We start from the raw sequence: 14,393 nt of genomic DNA, 5'->3' as shown, positions 1-14,393 counted from the left end.
TCATATCAAAGATTTTAGAAAAGTAGGTGTCTAAACACTTATTTCTAGCTGCAGACAACTATAAGATCTTTGACGAATTGCAATCTGGTTTTCGCAAACACCACAGCACAGAGACCGCCCTACTGAAGGTAATGACATTCTGTTGGCTTCGGATGCTGGTTTGTGCTCTATTCTTGTCCTCCTTGATCTTAGTGCTGCTTTTGATACAGTAGACCACCAAATTTTGTTAGACCGGCTAAAGCACTGGGCTGGAATAGAAGGCACTGCACTGGACTGGTTCTCCTCATACCTGTCCAACAGATCGTTTTGTGTTACAGTTAATAACTACAAGTTGTCTTTTTCTCCTGTAAAGTACGGAGTCCCACAAGGTTCAGTGCTGGGGCCAATCTTGTTCTCTTTGTATATGCTCCCTTTGGGACATATTATTCGCAAACATGGTGTTTCTTTTCATTGCTATGCTGATGACACTCAGCTGTACTGTCCCTTTAAGATATCAGACCACGGAGGACTGAGTTCCTTACATGAGTGTATAAATGAGATAAAAAACTGGATGGCTCAAAATTACTTGCAGCTGAATTCTGACAAAACAGAAATAGTTGTCATCAGTCCACAACGTGTAGCCAAACACATTCTGCCCTGCACAGATTCTCTCTTAGCTAATTCTAAGCCAACTGCAAAAAGTCTTGGTGTTTGGTTTGATAGTAAACTTAACTTCGAGCATCATGTCACAAAGCTTGTCCAGGCATGTTTTTATCATGTTAGAAATATCTCCAAAATACGTTCAATTCTTTCTTTTCATGACACTGAAGTAATCTTACACGCATTTATTTCCTCACGCCTTGACTATTGCAACAGTCTGTTCACCTGTCTCAGCCAGAAATCTATTAATCGGCTCCGGATTGTTCAGAATTCAGCTGCAAGACTCTTAACTAGAAAAAGAAAATACGATCACATCACTCCTGTATTAGCTTCCTTACACTGGCTGCCAGTATGTTTTAGGATTGATTTTAAGATTTTATTAATAACTTTTAAAGCTCTGCATGGCCTTTCCCCCAGCTATTTATCCCAGCTTTTAAAGCCTAATGAGCCTGCACGTAGCCTGAGATCCTCTGGTAGAAATCTTCTGTATGTCCCTGATGTCAGAATGACTACTAGAGGTGACAGAGCCTTTTCAGTTAGAGCCCCTAAACTCTGGAACAGCTTACCCGAGGATATAAGATCAGCTGACTCAGTAACATCTTTTAAAACTCTCCTTAAAACATACCTCTACCGGCGAGCCTTTTGCGATCTTCTGTAAGCTAAAACAAATCTGTCCTTGGGAAGACTCTCCATTAGATTACAATGTCTTTACGTTGGAACTGGTCTCCCCAAGGACCGATGTGGAAGTTGTTTGTATTATTGTTTTGTTTGTATAACTGTTTCCTGCTCCCCAACCGGTCGAGGCAGATGGCCGTTTAACTTGAGCCTGGTTCTGCTGGAGGCTTCTTCCCCTAGGGGGAGTTTTTCCTCTCCACTGTTTGCCTAGTGCTTGCTCAAGTTGATCTTGTTGGGCTACATGTGTTTCTTGTCTGTCTTGTGAAGCACTTTGTAACATATGTTTAGAAAAGTGCTCTATAAATACATTTATTATTATTATTGTAGGACAGAGAAGTGTGTGTGTGTGTGTGTGTTTACCTGCCACAGTGTAAGCAGCAGTGAACAACAGGAGTATGCCCGTGGACAGATAGAGATCCCAGCCCAATGACACTTGGATGAACAATGCCCCTGAAAAGATATCTGTCTGTGTAACACACAGACATTTTCTTTCTACCTTATGGTTGATTTTACCTCGTTTGTATGGTGCTTTGGACAAGAGTCTGTCAAAAGTAAAAATGAGTGTGTCTTACAGATATTTTGGTGAAGATGTAGAGGATGAGTGACAAAACAGACATGTATATGCGTATCCTCTGGCCTCCGAAACGTTTGGCCAGGTATTCAGGCATGGTCACCACTCCAGCAGAGATGTAGACGGGAATAAAGACCCAACCCAGAGCCACCAGCACCCATGATGCCTGCACAGACACATGAGCATTGTCTGCTATTTTGCATATTTTATGCCTCCACAGCAGTGAAAGCCAGGGCGGGACACATTAATTTTTCAAATTATCTGTATATTTGTGAGTCTGTCTGTGTGTTTTGTCCTAATCTGGCTGGCTAACTGTCAAGTTTGACTCATTAGAAAAACTCATTAGAATTTGGTGTCCAGTGAAGGAGGCCATGAGTCGAGAAGTACCATACAAATAAGCTACTGATTGGGAAGCCAGGAGCCTTTGAGTTACAAGTGGGTGCAGGAAACTGAGTAAAGTGATTTAAAACTGAAGAGGAGGCAATTAGTGGCAGATAAGTGAGTTGAGAGATAATTATTTTAAATTTGTTCCGACAGAAAGTGGCTGGGGAACACTGACAGGAGATTGGCATAAAAGATTATACTTTGCCAGAAAACACCAAGAAAAGCCTTAATATGTTGTAGAATTGGATTCTTCGGACTGAAGAAACTAAGATAAAATCAGATCAGAATGATGGGAAGAAAAAAAGTATGTTCAGGAAATGCTCATGATTCAAAGCAAACCACAACTTAAAGAAACATGGAGCCTCATGGCATAGGCATGAAGCTGTCAATTGAAAGTCTCACTGGTCACTGGGCTCACCTTACTGATTATGTGACCCAAGTAGCAGGATGAAGTCTGAGGTGAAATTTTCTTTAATGAAATATTTCTTTAACGAAAAGCATATTTATTCTATTTGAGGGGATTATTTCAGGTTGTATGTTTCATATTGAGATTTCATTATGCTTTCTCTCAAAACCATTCCCTTGCACACAAAATGTCTTGTGCCCAGATTCTTTCTGCTCCTTTTGAAAACTGTAATTGTGCTCTTAGATTAACTGGTACACAGATTACCTGTGCTCCTGCTTAAAACCCTTTCTTCTTGCACTCATCTGCTGCTCTGTGATCTCAAAACATTTGCTCACAAAGGGTGGTGTTCACCATTGATAGGCAGCGACGCTACAATGTTTCAAGAGCTGTTTTTTTTTTTCTTTTTAAAGAAATGATTTGAAGCTTTTAACAAACTGATCAAGTCACTCTGTTGTGATTTAATATACGGCTTTTTTAAGCAAAACTCTTGAACATTGTCACTGCCTCATTAATAGTCTCAATCCCTTGCATTCAGTCAAATAATGTAAGGCTGTTTTATCACTTTTTATAGTTATTTATACTAAAAGATGCATAGATTCTTATATTCCGTTTCATATCGTAGCACAAATATAATTTATCAAGTTTTGCTATTGTGAATTGGTACAAACAGGTTGCACATACTCTTGCCACTACATCATTTTATTACATGTAACCTTTATTCTTCAGTGGCCTATAAGATTGTAGAATGGATATCACACACAAAAAAAGAAAATTCTGAAAAATGCATGATTACTGGTTTCTAAGTGTCAATTACATAGAAATATAAAAGGTGAAATCAGGGTTTGAAATGATGATTGTGAAGTGAAGGCCTGGTAAGGCATCTGTACAGAGGAAACCAAGAATGTGAGGACATCTGTTGACATTTTGCAGTATGGAAAGTTATGGTTATATTTGCAATCATGTCATCTTTTCCAAATACTTTTAAGCCTCTGTAAAATACTTTTCCTAAAATGGACCTAATTCCTAAATGGTAAATGCTATATTTTTGTAAAACCTTTTATTTCAAATCTATAGTTCAAAGGGACAATCAAAAAAAAAAACAAAAAAAAAAAAAAAAAAAAAACACTTATCTAGATACTCATGGGCCTACATATAATTCTGTCTAAAGGTCATAACCTGAATATAGACTGCATTGTGATGGCTTGTTGTGAATCTGCAACATACAAATAAACTGAATTACAAAGAGAAAATGTTACTGTATAATGTAATTATATTAAAATGTGTACATCACACCATGCTTCTTACATTCCATTCAAATCCCCCAACAGCAAGTCCTCCAGCTGCTCCTGTTCCCGCAAGACCAATGAACAAACCACTGCCAACATTACTGGACATCAGAGAAGCTCCAATCTGTAAACAGAAAAGGGTTGCAGAGTCGGATCAATGTAATGTGTAGACCCAAGGGGTCATACTGTTACGAACAGGACTAACGAGTAAGAACAAAAAAGGTTTAACAAAAAGGTAAGGGGATACAGGGAACTAACGAACATCAACAAAGTATCAAATGAAAGAGGCCCAAACACACGGTGCTACAAAGTACAAATAAACCCGGACAAACCTACAGAAGTACCAACTAATAATCACTAGACAAAAATACAAACAACTCACTAACAGAAATACAAAGTAACAAACGAAAATCACTGCCGAAAGCAGGAAAACGAGAACAAACATACGAAGCTAACAGGGTAAAGTAACAACGAAAAACACTGTATAAACGCAGACCAAACAATTCAACCCAACTAACAAACAAAACAGCGGTTCCTGACAGACAAACGAACAAACAAACGAACGAACAAACAAACAAACAAACTGACCAGATTCATGGAGCATGGATGAGCACAGAAGTGTGAGGACAAGAATGAGCAGCATGAACGACAACAAACCAGCAATGAGCAGAAGACTGAGGGGAGCTTTTAAAATGGAGGGATGCACAGGTGAATTGAGTCTGTAATTAGTCCGGTGTGTGGAGAGTGGGGGAAGAGGAAGTCCATATGTGGGTGTGGCAGGAGGGTGAGACCAAGAACAAAACAAAACCAAACAACCCGACAGGGGCAGAGGGGGGAATTGTAACACATACACGAGGTAGTAGCCAGAATAGTGAAGGTGAACAACATATTGAAAATGTTCCAACTAGTGGGATTTATTGCCTATGGTGTCTGGAACAACAGCAGTGTAGTGGTGTTTAGAGAAGTGAGCAAGCAGTAATTCAATTCAATTCAATTCAATTTTATTTGTAGAGCGCTTTTTACAATTGGCATTGTCACAAAGCAACTTTACACAACCAAAGAACAGTACATGAACAGTGAATGTGTAAGAATCATAATAATCAGATTGTCCCTGATGATGATTCATAGGCTGGAGGCTATAAAGCAACCCTGGAGGCATGTGCACTAGGCATGGCAGCTGAAGCCCCATGAATCTTCCAGAGGGTTCATCTGATCGTGCCGGAAAAGGAACCAAAGTTGCGGGGCTTTGAAACCACACAGAACAGTGACATCTGTTGGTGGTGCACTGCAAGTGTATCATCTGATTCAATCAGCCTCCTTTTCCTTGGTACATTTCAATATGTACATGATAAAAAGCGTAAAACAATGCAAAACAGTTTGTGATAGTTTATGTGAGAAGTGCTTTTTTTACATTGTGAATAATAAGTATTAAGTGAAAGGGGGTGTGCTTGTGAAATGGGGCCAGGCTAAAATGACTGCATGAGATGGATTTCACAGAATTTTATTCAAAAACAGGATTCTCTCAGTTGTGGTGGGTTTCAGCCTGTTTGGTCGCTGATGATCACAGGGCACATAGGAAGCTGTTGTGCACAAAAAGTTAATCGCCAACTTGTAAAGGTGCAGGTATACCACCTTGTGGGTGACCCAGTACCTCTGATTTTCAAATTAATGAGAAAACAAACTGGGAGCCAGTGATGTGATGCCAAGATCAGAGTAATGTGCTCTCGTTTTTTTCCTCCGGTTAAAAGCTGGCCAGCCGCATTTTAAACTTACTGCAGTTGAGCAAGTGATCTCTGACCAAGCCCAACATAAGTGTGTTGCAGTAGACTGTGAATTTTGATAAAAGCGTGGATTCAAATTTAAAAGTCATGGCTTGAGAGAAATTTTTTCACTTTGGCCAGCTGTCTCAAATGGAAAAAGCTGGACTTGACCACTGAACTGATCTGGGATTGGCTGCTCCTCCTACGGTAGGCGTATCGTATCTCTTCCTGTTCTCGACGCTGACTCGCTATTCAGTTGCTCTGTTTGTTTTGCTAAATTTAACAAACTTTAAACTAAATTCATAGTGTTAGTGAAAAGCACTACTGGCGTAAGAGTTATAACATAGCCCGCTAGCATAGTTCCCGTTAGAGGTCCCCCAGCAGTTCCTGAGCAGCCGGGAAGTCAGGCCGGCTGGGTGACAGTTTGAAGGAAGCATAACCCTAGACACTCGCCCAACGTTCACCACGACCAGGTTCACGTTTCTAACAGATTTTCCCCACTCAGCGACACACCCGCTGAGAAACCCACCCTGATCATTGGCAGCTCTATAGTGAGAAACGTGAAGTTAGAGACTCCAGCGGCCATAGTCAAGTGTATTCCTGGGGCCAGAGCGGGCGACGTCGAATCCTATTTAAAACTCCTGTGTAAGGATAAATGTAAATACAGTAAAATTATAATTTACACAGGAGTTAATGACGTCCGATTACAGCAATCGGAAGTCACCAAAATTAACGTTGAATCGGTGTGTAACTTTGCCAATATGATGTCGGACTCCGCAGTTTTCTCTGGGCCCCTTCCCAATCTGACCAGTGATGACATGTTTAGCCGCATGACATCATTCAACCACTGGCTGTCTAAGTGGTGTCCCGCAAACAACGTGGGTTACATAGACAATTGGAGAATGTTTTGGAGGAAACCTGGGCTGATCAGACGGCATCCATCCCACTTTAGATGGTGCGTCTCAACTATCTAGACATATGAGTTTATTAGACGACCTAAACCCTGACAAGTCTTACACACCTCTCTGCAGCTTCCTTACAGCCGTCATCCCCCAAAACTACATAACCCCATAGAGACAGTGTCTGCTCCCCTACTACCTAAATTATTTATATCTAAAACTAACACAAGGAGTTATTCATAAAAACGATTTAAACCACTCTAGTGCTGCCTCAACACTGCATTTAATTCACTTTTAGACTTCATTGGTTTTACCCAAAATGTAAATAAGCCCACTCACTGTTTTAACCACACCCTTGATCTTATTCTGACATACGGTGTGGAAGTTGATCAGTTAATAGTTTTTCCCCCAAACCCTCTTTTATCTGACCATTTCTTAATTACATTTGAATTTACATTACCAAAATTTACTAAACCTACAGATAAGATTCACTACAGTAAATGTTTATGTGAAAATGCTGTTGACAAATTTAAGGAACTGATTCCATCTTTTATTTCAGAGCCATGTACCAACACAGAGGAAGGCAGTTATTTCAACGTTACTCCAGCACAAGTGGACTACCTTATTACTAGTTCTGGTGCTTCACTCGGAACAATACTTGATACTGTTGCTCCTCTGAAAAAGAAGCTAGTGAGTCAGAGGAAGTTTGCTCCATGGTAGGATTCACAAAACCGTAGCTTAAAGCAGAAATCACGTAAGCTGGAAAGGAGGTGGCGTTCCACCAATTTAGATGAATCTAACCTAGCCTGGAAAGATAGTTTAATAATATCTGAAAAAGCCCGTAAAGCTAGAACATCATATTTCTCATTATTAGAGGCACATAAGAACAATCCTAGGTTTCTTTTCAGCACTGTAGCCAGGCTGACAAAGAGTCGTAGCTCTGTTGAACCTAGTATTCCGTCAACTCTCAGCAGCAATGATTTTATGAATTTCTTTACAAATAAAATCATAACTATTAGAGAACAAATTGATCAGATCCCTCCTGCATACAGCATGGACTGTATAACAACTCTAGATTCATCTGCAAGACCACGCTCGTACTTAGACTGCTTCCTCCCCATAGATCATTCTGAATTAATTTTAGTCTAGTGTTCTCGTCCAGGGTGTTGAAACTCTAAACTAAACACGGAGCTAACCAGACTTCAAATGAAGAGGATTCACTTCGTCAAAGTGCCGTTTATTTTCTTCTCTTCACTTTAAAGTGCATGAGCTTATATGGTCATTTGTGTTTTTGGTAAAAACTGTAAAACACAATACAAAGGAAAACATTCAGTCTTTGAATGCTAGCACCGAAACTTATACAATCTCAATATCAATCAAATACAACATCGTATGCTTAATCGTTTTAACACGATACATATGCAAATATAACGTTTATAGTATGAACCATCAAAAATACAAACTTACGGCATTGCGTCTATGGTATTTCTTAGCAGATGGCAATAGATTCACATGACGGTCGCATGTGCCTAGTTTCTCCCGTATCCCGTCGTAAACAGGAAATTACCAACGTGATCCTCCGCAAAACCGGAAGTCACGTCACACATATCGCGAGATTATATAAACTTCTCAAATTAGCGATTTGTCCTAACAGAAAACATTTTAATATTCCTATAAACATAATTATAAACATTTTGGCTGAACACTTTGCATTAAACAAACTTAACTACGAATTTAGGAATAAATATGCACAAATTAAAGATTGCCCTAAAGGCAACACACTCCCCGCCTGACCTTTGTAAGGTCACTGAACATCAGAACATATAAAACAGTTATTACTTCAGTCTTTAGACATGAGTAAAACAACCTCTCCTACAGGTCTCAGGAAAGTCTTTGGATTTCCTCCCTCAGCTGTTTGCAACTCGATTTTCCTGACATGTCCATCCTTACCAGGGAATGTGGCAGTGACTCTGGCCATTGGCCAGCAGTTGCGTGCAACCTGCTTATCCTTTAGTAGGACCAAGTCTCCGACTTGAAGGTTCCTTCGAATTTCCGTCCACTTCTGTCTGCGTTGCAGAGTGTGCAGATACTCCCTTTTCCAACGAGTCCAGAACTGATTTGCTAGGGTCTGAACTTGTCTCCACTGCTTTGTGTGTAGATTTTTGTCCGAAAACTCCCCTAGTGGAGGAGGAACTCCTACTTTCTGTGTGAGGAGCATCGACGGAGAAAGAATGAAGGGGTTTTCTGGATCCGAGGACACAGGTGTAAGCGGTCGTCCATTCATAATGGCTGTAACCTCTGCCATCAGCGTGCACAGTATCTCATGTGTCAGTCGAATGTTCTGCTGTAAGAACATTGAGTCGAGGATTCTTCTAGCGATGCCTATCATTCGTTCCCAGGAACCTCCCATGTGAGAGGCATGGGGTGGGTTGAATACCCATGTGCAACCCTGCTCACTCAGGTAACTATGCACCCTTCTGTCCAAACCCAGTTCTTTGCTTGCACCGATGAAGTTAGTGCCACAGTCAGATCGCAACTGCTTTGCAGGGCCTCTGAGTGCGAAGAAACGCCTGAGGGCATTGATGCAGCTGGATGTGTCCATAGACTCGATGACCTCGATGTGGACTGCTCGTGAACTCATGCAACTGAACATGATAGCCCACCTTTTGCTTTCCGCTTGTCCTCCTCTAGTACGTCTGATGTTGACAGACCATGGCCCAAAAACGTCTAGTCCTACATATGTGAATGGAGGGCAGACTTGGAGTCGTTCAGGTGGCAGATCCGACATACGTTGCTCTTCCTGTTTTCCCCGCAGCTTGCGGCAAGTCACACATTTGTGAAGCACTGAATTGACCAGAGCTTTGCCTCCCAAAATCCACAATCCAGCAGCCCTGATAGCACCTTCTGTCAGATGGCGACCTTGGTGTTTCACTTGCTCGTGGTAATGACGCGTGAGCAGCACAGAAATGTGGTTGCGTTTCGGCAGGATTATTGGGTTCTTTTCCACAGATGTGAGGCCTGAATATTTAAGGCGTCCTCCTAAAACAAGAAGACCATTATCCAGGATTGGATTGAGTGTCCTTAAACAGCTGTTGGTAGGTATCATTTTGTTGGTTTGCAAGGCTGCACATTCCTTGGCAAAAGCTGACATTTGCGTTGCTTTGAAGATAACGTCCTTGGCTTGATCACGTTCCTCTTGAGTGTGGGGTAAGTTGCATATGTGCCATCCCTTGCATTTGCTGTTTTGAACTGAGTGATTGTATGATTTGGCAATGTGGATAAGTGATGTTATGCTTCTTACCAATGAGGTGAAGGTAGAGAATTGCTGGAAGCGTTCAGATGTTAGCACTTTGCTGTCCAGAAAAGTAGCACAGGTTTGTACTTCTGGTCGAATTTCCACATCTGTTTCTGGTTCGATTAACTCAAATGATGGACTGGGTTGTGTTTCTTTCACAGGTGACTTACAGAGGAAGTCAGGTCCTGTAAACCATGAGGTCTGAGCAAGATGAGATGCAGGCACAGATCTTGAAGCATGGTCAGCAGGGTTCTTCTCTGTATGGACGTAGTTCCATTGTTCTGGCCTTGATGACATCCGAATTCGCTGGACTCTATTGTGGACGTACAAATAGAATCGTTTTGATTCATTACAGATGTAACCAAGAACCACTTTACTGTCTGTGTAAAACTTAACAGCATCCAGTTTCAGGTCCAGCTCGTCTTGTATGAGATCAGCCATCTCAACTGCTAAGACAGCTGCACACAGCTAAAGTCTTGGGACTGTTGGGACAGATTGTGGTGCCAGCTTCGCCTTACCCATGATGAATCCCACCTCGACATGGCCGTGTTCTTGGACTGTTCTTAAGTATGCTATTGCACCTATAGCTTTGACTGAAGCATCTGAGAACACACACAGTTCTTTGTATGTTGTTTTACTAGGTGAAGCTGCAGTATACATACGTGGCACGTGAAGCTGTTTCAGATCTTGAAGTGAATTTCTCCAAGCTTCCCATTGGTTTAGCCTGTCTGCAGGCAGTGGTGTGTCCCAGTCAGACTGCTCGGAGGCAAGTTCTCTTAGAATTGCTCTTCCCTGGATTGTGACAGGAGCAATCAGGCCCAGAGGATCAAAAATGCTACTCACAGTAGACAGAACACCTCGACGAGTGAATAGCTTGTTATTTGGTGGCACTGAGAAGGTGAATGTGTCCGTTCTGATTTCCCACAGAAGACCTAAACTTCGCTGTGTGGGTGTGTCTTTTCCACTCAAATCCAAGTTCTTCACCACTGCACAGTCTTCTGGTGAGAAGGCCTCTGTGACTGCCTGACAGTTTGAAACGAGCTTGTGCAAGCGCAGGTTAGACTCTGCGAGTGAAGCCTGTGTTCGTTTCAGAAGATCAATTGCTTCAGCTTCAGTTGGCACTGATATTAGGCCATCATCAACATAAAAGTGTCTTTCCACAAACTTGACGGTGTCGTCACCATACCTTTGTGCACCTTCCCTTATGGCTCTTCGCAGCCCATAGACAGCAACTGCAGGCGACGGACTGTTGCCAAAGACGTGGACTCTCATTCTGTACTCCACAACCTCCTTGTTGATGTCATTATCCTTGTGCCAAAGAAATCGCAAGAAGTTTCTGTGGTCTTCATGTACTAGGAAACAGTGAAACATCTGTTGGATGTCAGCAAGGACTGCAACCTTCTCTTTCCTGAACCGCAACAGAACACCTAGGAGACTGTTATTTAGATCAGGACCTTTAAGAAGCACATCGTTGAGTGAGGTGCCAGACCACTGGGCACTGGAATCAAAAACCACTCTGATCTGGTTGGGTTTCTGTGGATGATAAACTCCAAATGTTGGGAGATACCAGCATTCCTCATTTTCTTTCAGTTGAGGTGCCACCTCAGCATGTCCATTGGCGAATATCCTTCCCATGAACTCCACATACTGTTGCTGCATTTCTGGTTTCCTTTTCATTGTTCGTTTCAGGGAAGTGAATCGGCTGATTGCTTGCTCTTTGTTATTTGGCAAACGCTGTCTGGGTTCTCTGAAAGGCAATGGCGCAACCCAACTGTTATCTTCGTTTCTGTAGACCTTTGCATCCATTAGTTTTAGGAATGCCTTGTCTTCCACTGATGGAGCAGGCTTGTTGTCATGTTCTGTTTGGATGAACACTGACTGTCCTAGTATTTTCTCATTTACACTGCACTGCTGGTCATAATCATGCCGTGCTTCTCTGGCGTGTATGAAGCTTGTGCAAGGCTGAAATATTGAAGATCGGCCGTTCTCTAGCACATTGGTTTTGAATGTCTTTACCGTGGGTTTGTGCATGTTCCCAAGACACACATCTCCTACAACCACCCAGCCAAGGTCCAGACGTTGGGCAAAAGGTGCGTTGTGTGGTCCATTAATCTGCTCTCTGACTTTATGTGCTCTAATGACATCTCTTCCCAGTAGCAGTAGTATTTTTGCATCTGGATCTAAGTCTGGGATGTGTTTAGCAATGTGTCTTAAATGGGGTTGGTGCATGATTGCACTTGGAGTTGGAATCTCTGAACGGTTGTTCAGGATGTCGTTACATTCCAAGATTGGAGGGAGACAGATGACGACTTTGCCATCGAGTGACTCTATCTGGAATCCCTCAGCCTTTCTGCCTGATGTTTCTGTGACTCCAGAACAAGTTTTGAGGTAGTAGAAGCATGGACTGCTCTCTATGTTAAACAGTTCAAAGAACTCTGACCTAGCTAATGAGCGATTACTTTGATCATCCAATATTACATAAGCTTTGATGGCTTTGTCCTGAGCGCCTTTTGGATAAATCTTAGTGAGACATATCTTTGAGCATGAGCGGTTCCACTGACCTGGGCCGCAGACTTCTGTGCAGCTTGTGTTGATGGCATCCGTTTGCTCTTCTCCCTCCCCGCCGTCTTCTTGAGCCGTTGAGGGAGCCTTGACTGTTTGGTATGATGAGTCAGGGTGCATTGCTGCATCGTGATAGCTACTACTGCATTCAGAACACTTCACAGCTGATGTGCAGGCTTTGGCTAAATGGGAAGTGGATGAACAGCATTTGAAACATATTCCTTTCTCTTTGAGGATTGCCTTCCTCTCACTGTAGGGTTTGTTTCGAAACATTCTGCATTTCTTAAGTGGATGAGGTTTGTTATGTAGTGGACAGTTCTTGTTAGGATCAGTGTTGGTGATGGAAACATTTGTTTTGTGCACAGAGACTGGTTTGTTTGGGATTAAATGGTTTGAAGTGTACTTAGCTGGTTTAGAATGAGTTGTGGGGCTGGACTGATACATGAAACTGGGGTCATTTCTCTTTTTTGCTTCTTGGCACACAAACTTGCAAAAGTGCTCAAAGGGTGGAAAGCGACCAAAGTTCTCTTCTTTGTAAAAGGAACCAATAGACACCCACCTCTCTTGAAGACCGAATGGAAGTTTTTCCACAATTGGTGCGATTCCCCGTGGAGTGTCCAAGTATGTCAGGCCTGCGAGGTAGCCATCTTCTTTAGCACCTTCGATTTCCTGCAGCAAATCTCCTAATTCTCTTAACTTTATGTTGTCTTTAGCAGTAATCTTGGGAAACCTCTCTAATCGCTGAAACAGTGAGTTTTCTAGGATTTCTGGAGCTGCATAAGACTCTTGTAGCCTCTCCCATGCTTTAATTAAGGCTAATCTGGGGTTATTAACATGGACTGAGCGAATGCGTTTTACCAGTTCACTAGAGTCTTTTCCTAGCCACTTAGTCATGAGGTCCAGTTCCTGGGCTGATGTGAGCTGGAGACCGTTGACAGCACCGGAGAATGAAGAGTACCAGGCACGATAATTTTCAGGCTTATCATCATACTGGTACAGCCCTGAGTTAACCAAGTCTCTCCGTGCTAGATAGAGTGCCACAGGTTCTGGATCCGGCTGTCTGGCAGATGATGGAATATACTGTGGTATGTATGCCAATGCATCAGCATTCATGATGGGGCTTGACATCTTCTCATCGTAGCTGTTGCCCTTGTGGTTCCTTAATTCCTGTGTAGGATTTAACTGGAATTCCTCTTTTGCAGGTGAGTGCAGTTTTACATCTGTGTTAGGTGGGATGCTTGCAGGCAGGTTTGGAGGAGGTGATTGTCGTTGAAGGTCGTTTTGTGAATCCACATATTCCTTTATGCGTTCCTCCTTGACTCTTTCTGAGACGGATTCTCCAGTTTTATCTAAAACCAGCAGTCCTCCAGCACTCTCTAATGCATCTGCTTCTGCTATAGCTGCATCAGCCTCTCTCTGTAGATTCAGCACTTCTAGCTCTGCGTCGATCCTTACCCTTTCCAGCTGATTCTGTGCGTCTCTTGTAAGACTTTCTGCTTCTCTGGCAGCCTTTTCCATCTTTAGCTTAGCTTCTTTGCTAGCATATGATGCTCGTACTTTGGCAGCTTCTGCTTTAGCTCTAGCGATGGCAGCTGCACTTGCTGTTGACGAACACGTCTTGCTACTCGATGCTGATGACTTGGAGCTTCGTCTGCTAGCCATTTTGTTGCTTGTAGAAATACGTGAAGTTTATGCCTTTTTACTCTAGTGTTCTCGTCCAGGGTGTTGAAACTCTAAACTAAACACGGAGCTAACCAGACTTCAAATGAAGAGGATTCACTTCGTCAAAGTGCCGTTTATTTTCTTCTCTTCACTTTAAAGTGCATGAGCTTATATGGTCATTTGTGTTTTTGGTAAAAACTGTAAAACACAATACAAAGGAAAACATTCAGTCTTTGAATGCTAGCACCGAAACT

General features: G+C 42.2%; 1 protein-coding gene across 3 annotated transcripts in view; it reads right to left on the bottom strand.

Moving 5' to 3' along the window:
- Positions 1-14,393, bottom strand: part of slc5a9 (solute carrier family 5 member 9) — a 54,128-nt gene that overhangs the window by 19,294 nt on the left and 20,441 nt on the right. For 2 of the 3 annotated variants that reach the window (XM_026345105.1, XM_026345107.1), the window contains 3 exons: positions 3,981-4,085; positions 1,887-2,051; positions 1,675-1,780 (listed from right to left, as the gene is read on the bottom strand). In XM_026345105.1, coding sequence (XP_026200890.1) covers positions 1,675-1,780; positions 1,887-2,051; positions 3,981-4,085 — 376 coding nt within the window. Of the gene's footprint in view, positions 1-1,674; positions 1,781-1,886; positions 2,052-3,980; positions 4,086-4,549; positions 4,606-14,393 lie in introns of those variants that run through there. The other variant, XM_026345106.1, reaches the window with a different exon arrangement.

This window comes from Anabas testudineus, chromosome 4 (assembly GCF_900324465.2).
Source record: "Anabas testudineus chromosome 4, fAnaTes1.2, whole genome shotgun sequence".
Classification (NCBI taxonomy): Eukaryota; Metazoa; Chordata; class Actinopteri; order Anabantiformes; family Anabantidae; genus Anabas; species Anabas testudineus.
Note: the sequence above shows the minus strand (reverse complement) of the source record. Positions and strands in the feature narration are given on the sequence as shown.